The following is a 9,876-nucleotide window of genomic DNA, read 5'->3' on the forward strand; positions in this document are numbered from 1 at the left end:
ATATATAAAACTTTTGTGAGTCTCCCAATCTTTCTTTTTCTTCATGACCCTTAAGCTATCATTGCATCAATATTATATACAATTAATTTGTATCAGAAGACATTGAAAATGCAAGGACTTTGGAGAATATTGGTAGGCATGGATTAAAAAAACGTAGGTCCAATGTATCATAATCATCACCAACAAGATCTAAATTAGATTATCATGAATTAATTCTTCTATCATTGTTTACACCAACTACCTCTTTCAATTCAAAAGGAAGTAATGTGAAGCAGTTATATTTATTTAATTGTCATCATCAATTTGAGTACCATATATATAATTCTAAAGGCAAGTATAAAAAAAAATGCATATAATTAATCTATAATACACATGTAGCCGTCTCCTAGTTATTTGCTCATCTTCCTTAATTAACATTTGTGTCTTCACAATCACAAAAGTTAAATCTTCAGGCTGAAAATTCTTGAGTGCACGCAGATTTATCGGATTGCAAAGCTATAGGGACAAGATGGGGTAGCGAACTGAGGAGACTGAAAATGAAAGAGACCCAACCCAAACCAACCCACAGTTTTATTTGGTATCCGTCCTTGTAAATATTATTTCAGCATAGTTTGTCTGTAAACTATATATACAGTGAATAAAAATTGATGTACATGGATGGAGTACTAGTACTGTACAAGCTGATAATCAGTGGATTTCAATAATAGAAGTTAACAGTAAAGGTTTCAGAGCTTCATGCTAATAGTTAAACTCAATGATACGTTGAGAGTCATTCTCGTTGCATTGGAATCACGATTTAGTGAATTTTCCCTAAACATGATTACAACATAATCAGTACGGGTGATGATGATATTTAGTTTGATTTTTTCGGATAATATATATTATTATAAATTTATAAAATTCGATCTGAATCTAAATCGAATAAAAAAAATTTGATCTGAATTAAACTAAAATTACGATTTCAAATTACCTCTTAATTTTTTTTTATTTTTTTTTCTTCTCCTTGGTGGCCGGAGTTTGAACAAAAGGGAATTGAGGCATTCATGCATGCACATTTACATATTTTGGATCGGACATGCTATCATTTTCAAAGACTTTTTCACCATGCCAAAGTAGCAGAGATAAAACTTTAGTTAGACACTAGAAAGAATGAAGCAAACATTGAAATGATTGATTCAACATATTTAAAATACATGTACTCTCCAGCTAGCACCATATATTCTACACACACACACACACACATATATATATATATATATATATATATATAAGAATAATTGAAAAGAATCTCTCAAACCAACCCTACCGAGAGCACGCGGTTGGATTAAGCTAAGTGTTGATTGGATGATGAGTTGACAATAATAGTATAAACATTTGTTCTTTTTGCTATATGACAATTGTAATTAAATTGCTAAACTTTTTTGCTTAACTTGATGATTATATATCAAGGAAAACACTTGTGCAGATTGTTTGTCAATCCTTCTGATATGCTATTTATCCTTTTCATATTACCTAAATGCCTTTTTTTTCTTCTCCTGGTTTATTTATTTAATTGATAAAATCATTTGGTATTTTCATGTTTTATCTGAAACTTCTTTGATGTAATAACGAAACAAACCTGCTTTTCAGTATCCATGTCTTTCTGCATCTCACATGGGTTTGAAGTCATATTTGTATTGGTACATACACTAGATTGATGTCGGTTCTGAATTTGATCCAACTCTCAGTTGATCATATTTTGTCATAGCCAAGCAAATTTTAGCCTGCAAGCCATTGGTGTAAACTTTAATTCAAATTTTTTCTCTACTTTTGTTCTTGTTGGAGATTTTGTGGATGTGAGTATTCAAGTTGGATTCACCAGTTTCTTGAAACAGTGGTTTGATATGATTATAAGTACAGTGTCATAGTCATCCTTTTCTCTAGCCCCATTTATTACCCCTTGTTATCTTTTGCTTTTTCCATTGTTTCTCACTGAAAAATGCACTTTGCTTACCTTTTCTCTCATCTTCCTTACCTTTTGTCACCGAGTTTGCAGGTCTCCCTGTCCTGCAACTAGCTAGGGTTTCCTCTTTAAAAACTCTCTCACTCTCACATTCAATTACAAAAACCCAAGTAATTTTTCATCTTTCTATGGCTGCATAGTCTTTTTCACTGGGACAAAAACCAATTATCAAAAGCACAGAGAGATCTTGAAAGAGCCTACTCAAGGGGAAAAGAGGTAGTTTTCTTTTTTCCTCCTCATTAAACAACCTAGTCATAAATAGGTAACAACAACTACAAGCAGTAGCCTATTGATTTAATGCTTATATATATATATATATTCTTCTTCTTTTTTTACCCTTTTCTTTTGCTTCATTTTTTGATACTGCTTCATGCTTTTCCCACAAAGAATTTGACAACAAATATATATTTTTTTTCACATGAAAAAAAGATCTGGTACTATATATACTGTATACTGCAACTAAGCTCTAAAGAATCTTGGGAAATTTTTGTGGTCCTGAAAGGAGGGAACTGGCAAGGTTTGTTTCAATTTTATGCAAATCTTTGACCAAATTCAAGACAGAATCCTAATACAGGAGTTATTTGTGCATGTTAATGTAATGATACATGTTTTTGTTTCCTCTCAATTTTATTTTTATTTTTTCTTGGTTTGTTTTTGACTTTTGGGTTTTTTTTTTGTAAGATGACATGTTCTGACAGTAGTATTTAAATTCAAGGAAAGCTGCTTGGCTGGTCAGAAAAGGCAAAAGTTGTTTGAAAAGGAAGATGGAATCGAGTGTTTTCCTTAAGCAATTTCTCATGAAATCTTTTTGGTCCTTAACCTAGTTGTTTCTCCAAGAAGTCTTGATAGATTGAATTCAGAACAAAGGCGATTTTTTCCAGTTTAACAAAGTCAATCAACTTCCATCTTACTGAAGAAAATAAAAGATATACTTTTACTTTATCAACCATATAACCTCACATTTGAACGGAATTTTATTAAAGAAAAAAAAATTATGGTTGACAAATTATGATGTCTGATGCATGCAATTTTTTGGTGCAGAGAAGATGGCTTCTTCCAGCTATTCCAATTCTCCCTGTGCTGCCTGCAAGTTCTTGAGGAGAAAATGCATGCCAGATTGTATTTATGCACCATATTTTCCACCTGAAGAGCCACAAAAATTTGCCAATGTTCACAAAATATTTGGTGCAAGCAATGTTAGCAAACTGCTTAATGAGATTCCACCTCATCAAAGGGAAGATGCAGTGAACTCCCTTGCTTATGAAGCTGAGGCAAGGATGAAAGATCCTGTTTATGGCTGTGTTGGAGCCATTTCAGTCCTCCAAAGACAGGTGATGAGACTCCAAAGGGAATTGGATGCTACCAATGCTGATTTAATCCGCTATGCCCGCAATGAAATGCCAGAAACAGCAGCAATATCCCAGTATGGAAGAAGAACAGCAGCTGGTCATGGTAGTACCGGAGGAAGCAATTTTCTTAATCAAAATTCTCGGTTTTACTATCCCTCTCAGTGGAATAACAATGACCCTGGTGGAGACAATGAGAGATCAGGAAGTGGAAGCATGTGATGTGAGGTTGCACCATATAATTAAATAATCAATAAGCAAAAATCAATGTAGCCTGTACTTTCATTTTCTATGTGCTAAATTATTAGGTGGGAAGTCCCAGTTGGCTAGCTCTAGGGTTTTCTAGTTATGAAATTCCTGGTAAGGGACTATGTGTCATATCATGGTATTTTTATGATATGCCATTATCCTGATGAAATGTTAGTTTTTTTTTTTTTTTTTGTATTTGAGGTTATAATCTGATCACTTAAACTAAAAGTACATTACTTTATCAGAAATGTCGGGAAAATATTATTGTCAGTGTCTTATTACTTTGCGAAAATAATATTTTGATGCAGCTGTTCTTGCTATCTATTATTCAAAGTTTCTATATATGTGTAATTAAGCCTCTAAACTTATGTCATCAACAAAAATTGAGTAATGATTTCTTCATGAAGATTAGAGTGCAGCGGCTTCGGACAAGGTTTCCAAGCTCCTTGGTGCTTGAGTCTAAGCAGCTTGGATGGGAAGTCAAACCCAGAAAGCAAATTGTGATCTGAATTCGGTGCTGCACCTTGATTTGCAACCTTCCCTGGGAGAATTGAAAAATGCCCATCAATTAATTATTTATGCCTGTTTGTTTCCTCAACAATAGTTTTATAGAGGGTACTATATATATACTCTTAAAGCCATTAATCTTCCATATTTTATACATAAATCTGCACCCACCTTGGCCAATCGTCAACAGTTCTTACAAGCCACCAACTGCTACTGGACTGCTACTGTTTTATGCAGCTTAATTATAAAGTAACAGGATTTTATATATTAATATATTTTTTCTACTTTATGCTATAATTAACAGATACAATTATTCTGATGCTCTAAATATCATGTTGAAATCATTACCAGGTTCCCACTTTCCTCATGAATTCCATTTCTTCTCTAATATATCTACTCTCAAATTTTCCTTCCTTAATTAGCAGTACTGATGGCAATTACCAAGAGAAGATTAATTGTGTTCTAGTTTCCAGCCGTCCAATATAGGATCTTCTAATTACTTAAGGTCTAACCGATAAAATTAAAAATAATAGTGATAGTAAAATTAATTAATATAATTATAAGATTAAAATTAATGATGAAAACAATTTTCATTTTATCATCATTGACTAAGTTAACGTCTTCATAAGAATATTATAACTTTTAATTTACTTTTTTTTTTTTGCTTGGGAAAATCTTGAAGTAATTAAGTTGTTCAGTCTCACATGTTAAAGTAAAATGTGTCATACTTGACAGCTTAAAATAAGTAATTGTAAGTCGTATATTGGAGATAACTCTAACAAATGATCATTAATAAAACTCAAATCTAAAACCTTTTCATAAAAAAAAAATAAACTTAATCAATTGAACCAACTATTTGTTGATCACTTTTAATTTACTTTGATTTCAAAGTAATTTAGGAAGTCTACAGGTTAACAGCAAAGGCATCTGGATTTTATCAGCAAATTAGGAAAGTTCTTGGTATATATTTGGCATTAAAAAGGATTAAAAAAAAAGATGTTTTCAAGCCTGTTGCAACTTGCTTCAATTCACAAGCCTGATTTTTCCATGTACAGATAGTAAACGTCACACTCTAAATTTATTGACCTCCCTTACTACATAATTCCCATTAATAATTTCCCAGTTCCCTGCAGTTCTATAGATATGTATAAAACTGTCGTTATCTGTAACAGTGGGAAGCTACTGGTGCCTAGCCTTGTAGGAACAATAAAAGGTTGTTTTTACAGTGACATAAGTCACAATGTTTTACCGATGTTACAGTATTGTGGATTTTTTACATAAAAAATCTTATAAAATTATCTAAAAGATCAATGATTCACTTAAATTAAAGAAAAATTATTGTATTAAAAAATATTAAATATATACTAACATAAAAATATATATCTTCATAAAAGTCAAACCATCAACTCGATGTCATACGAGAAGAATGCTTAGTCTTAGTGTTGGGTATGTGTATCAAAGCAGTTATTATATTTGTGTTATATAAAGTATTAATAATTTATATATATGAATTATATTTTATAATAAAATTATGTATCATAATTTATATTAATATAAAAATATAAAATATATTTTTTTAATTGTAATAAATTTATAAATATTTTTTATTAAAATTTTAAATCATGTTTTTTTTTTTGTTTTTTAACTAATCTCTAAATAATGATTTTCTCCTTTCTGGCTTTAGAGAAACAAAATTTATTGCTGATTCATATGGTATGGAGGTTATAGCCAAAAAATGATGTCCATTATTATATTATTTAAAGAGATTCTTTACTCTTTTTATGATTTTTTTTTACCATGTCTTCCCTTCCCTAAATCATAGTAAAAAAAGTAATTAGCAACAAAAACGAATTTTGCTTTCATAATGTTTTCTCAAAAATCATAAAAAAATCTAATGCTTGTTCAGTGATTTATACAATTAATTTAAAAAACAATGATATCTAATATATTTAGGTTATGTTTAGTGTACAAGATCGTGATAAGATAAGATAAAATGATATTATAAATATGATTAAATTAAATAATATTATCTTATTTTGTATTTGATGTTTACAAGAATTAAAAGAGTATAATTTATTTATTTATCAAAATTATCCTTCCTCAAAATTTATATAATTTAAATTATTAATATAATTTTTAAGAATATATTTAAATATGTAAGTTTAATCTCATAAATTAAAAATAATATTCTCTACTTAAGGAGAATTGAATAATTCTATGCCAAAAATGATATTATTCATCCTTACAATCCATATCTCTCTGTTTAAATATAAATTAAACATAGTATAAGTTAATTATCATTCTATCATATTCATTATTTTATATGCCAAACATAATATTAAAATTTAAATCTTAAAATTTATAATCTCTTCTTATATTTCCAAATTACAATTTTTTTTTTATAGAAAATAATATAAAAATGAAATTTGATGTGATCAGTGTATATTAAAGAGAGGAATGGAGAAATCAAAGCTAAGATAAAAGCTTGATTATCAGATATGTACTTTAAAAAATGCTATGTTATAATATATGATGCTGAACGGTAAAGGAAAATGTCTCCTTCAACTCGATTACATCCTTTTTTAGGTGTTTCCTTATCTTAATCAGCATTATTGTCTTATTTCTTTCTTTTGTATTTGTCACTTTAAATAAAAAATTTATTAAATAAACAAAAGAAAAAGTATATCTATGACTGTTCTATCATTGTAGCATATAACTATCTTAAAGAAATAAAAGAGTTTAGATACATGCATATGTGACGGATTTTCATTAAAGAAATTATTATGAACAAACTTATGATGTGGACATGTTATGTGGTCACCGAATCGAAGCCAAAGTTACGGATTAAGGGGTCAAATAGTAAAATCATTAGAGAAGGGGGCCAAGTATTACATTAGCTAGCCCGAGTACCGTAAAATAAGGGTGTAAAATTTTTTTGCGAGGGGGGCCGTCACCTCTATGTGTCCTTTAGTTAATAGAAGTGAGAAAAAAAAAAGAAAATTAAAAATTGATTTTAAATTATAAAGTTTGATTCAGATCAATTTTTTTATATTTGACTAGTGATGGGGATTTGGTATCGTCTTGTCTATTATAAAAATTTTAAATATTTTATTGAATTAGTATTTGTTTGGGTTAAAAATTAGAATGATATATGCAGTTAATATTCCCTAAATCCTTATGAGAATTTAATCTTATGTAATTTAGTATTGAGAGTTGAAAGCTTTGAAACAATAATCCACACTTTGAACATTGAACTACTAAGATAGTCCCATGATACTTGGTTATGACTTAATAGTTGGCTTTGTGTAAATTAGTACTGAGAAGCTGAAAGCTTTATTGTTGGCTCTAAAAGTTCATGTCTAGTAGAAAGTACAACAATTGTTGATGTAGATTGCACTTGTAAATAAGCCATTCAGATTATGCAAAGTCATCAAAACCAAAAATAGTGAACAATATAGTATCTTTAACATTGTAACATACATCGTAGCAAGTAGTCCCACTTTTGAAACAGTTATTTTTTCTCTAGAGTTTAGAACTACTGCATCTTTCTAAATGTCACATCCTTGTAACATAGATGCTTGTTTGAGCTTTTGAAATAAAAAAAAAAAGCATGTAAATTTAAAGTTACTTCAGATCAAGGTATTCGTTATAAAGAAAAATGTTAGAAACTGCAGAATGCAGAAGACATAAGTACAATCAAAATTATCATTACTTTGAAATTCTAAAGAAAAAACTTCATTAGATAAAACTTGACCAGTAGAACACCTTTGCAAGTTTTTAATGAAAATTTAACAAAATCACATGACCCTGTTTCCAAATAGAGGATTGTAATTCAACTATAATAATTCAACTTCTAGCTACAATCATACCTATAAAGAAGAAAACAAATTAAAGAACAATTTTTGTTCACAAATAAGCAAGATTTTCATATAAGAATAAATGGAGACCAAAAAATAAAAAACATGTTTTAGTGAGATGAGAAAAGTTAATTTTTCTGAAAGCTCAAGAACTTTAACCATCTATTTAATGATAAGATGTCAACTCTTGCAAACACCAACACAAGCTACCATATTCCTTTTTTCAAGCCAACTATTTTCAGAATCTTCAATCCTCAACAAAACTTCCCTTAACAATTCCTTAGGTAGGTTGGCCCAGTAATAATCGCCAGCAATTGCCACTTGGTTAGAATATTATAGTTGTTTTTGAACCACCGAGCGTAACCTTAGCCTGACAATGCACTTTATTTTCATGAATAATATTAAAAAGCATAACAAAACTTAAGATTATTGCGTGTCAATTTTTTTGTTTTCCACAGAATGCCATGATACCTGATCTATATGTCTCAGCTAGTTCTACTAACACAATAGTTTTCCTAAGCCATATTCAATTCTGAACTCTACTATTTGGTTATGAACTACTTTTATTCATTAACTATACACATAAATCACACTAAAAACAAGGAAATAAACTTAAATTTTCAAGTACAACCACAATGATCCATATCATTGTTAGAAAAAATAAATAAGAGAAGAAAAATAATAGAAAAGAATTTCAACTTTGAAGTATGAAAAATATTTTTTTAAAGGCAATTATGCCTTTAGGATACAACAAAGCCTCAAACTCTTTAATCAGAAGTAGTGAAAATGGTTATACTAAAAGATTTATTTATAATAAATGAATAGACATAAACTTTTATTCAGATAGTTATGACTTTTTGTATAATTATGACCTTTAGGAATAATAATTTATTTATATTCAAATAGTTATGATTATTTATCATATGATAATTATTTGTGTTCAAACATAACTATTTAGAATATGAATAAAATTAATACAAAAATTAATTTTATTCATCAATAATTAAATCTTTCTGTCCAATGTGAGATGCATTACATTTTAAAATACCAACAATCCCCCACTAGTTTGGAATGTTGATGTTTAATTTTTATCTTTCACATAAATAAATATTATGAATACAAAAAGATATATCTCAATTTAAAAATTTAATTAGCATATATATCTTAGAATTTTAACAAAGTTGATGGTGTCCGTAAATTAAACCTCAACTTCTAGTGTTAGAATTGAAGAGATAACATACATAATACTTATTTATTCTTCTATCAGAGGTTTATAACCATTTTTAGCTCTATTATGGTCATGTGCTTATCCTATTCATAAACATTTATAAGAGAGACCCAAATTCTTCTTGTTGAAGCGACACCACTTTATGTTTATATAGATAAAGTTTTCATTATATCTCTATTGCTTTAGACATTTAAAACTCTATTAAGAGTATAAAAACTCATCCTTCTCACGCAATGAATCATACTAGTTTCTAAAATTATAATAGGTTTTACTAGTACTTAATAGACACATAACAATAACTTATTTTTACCCATTAAACTTTAAAATTAAAGGTTACTAATTTAAAGTTAGGTTCCCATTATTGATGTTTAATAGTAAAGATTTAAATATATTCTACTTGTAGTATTACTAATCAAATATTTTGAAATTCAACTTTCTTTTATAGTAATTATCCTCACTTAAAATTGAATCTCTAATATAATCACTTTATACTTATATATCCAAACTTTTCATTTTATATATTATTTATATGCTTCAGACATTGTTGCCTCATTCTAATCACTTTGAGAAATAGTTGGTTTTGGTTGTGGCCATGATTTTATATTCATTAATTTCAATCATTCTATTTCTGTATTTTTATATATTTTTAATATAATTATACTTCTAGTATAATTAGATAAACTCAAT

At 28.7% G+C, this 9,876-nt stretch overlaps 1 protein-coding gene across 2 annotated transcripts; it reads left to right on the forward strand.

Annotated features, from left to right (window-relative positions):
* Positions 1-1,432: 1,432 nt before the first annotated feature.
* Positions 1,433-3,927, forward strand: LBD25 (LOB domain-containing protein 25). 2 transcript variants are annotated; one of them, XM_022896145.2, is made up of 2 exons: positions 1,433-2,218; positions 3,044-3,927. In XM_022896145.2, exon 2 carries the CDS (start codon positions 3,049-3,051, stop codon positions 3,568-3,570), a length of 522 nt encoding a protein of 173 aa, XP_022751880.2. In that variant the 5' UTR covers positions 1,433-2,218; positions 3,044-3,048; the 3' UTR covers positions 3,571-3,927. The 2 variants fall into 2 exon arrangements, with proteins under 2 accessions (XP_022751880.2, XP_022751881.2); XM_022896146.2 differs by having other exon boundaries at positions 1,961-2,218; positions 3,049-3,915.
* Positions 3,928-9,876: the final 5,949 nt, after the last annotated feature.

The sequence above is a fragment of the Durio zibethinus genome, chromosome 18 (genome assembly GCF_047325235.1).
Source record: "Durio zibethinus cultivar Kanyao isolate XHJ-2024 chromosome 18, ASM4732523v1, whole genome shotgun sequence".
Lineage (NCBI taxonomy): Eukaryota > Viridiplantae > Streptophyta > Magnoliopsida > Malvales > Malvaceae > Durio > Durio zibethinus.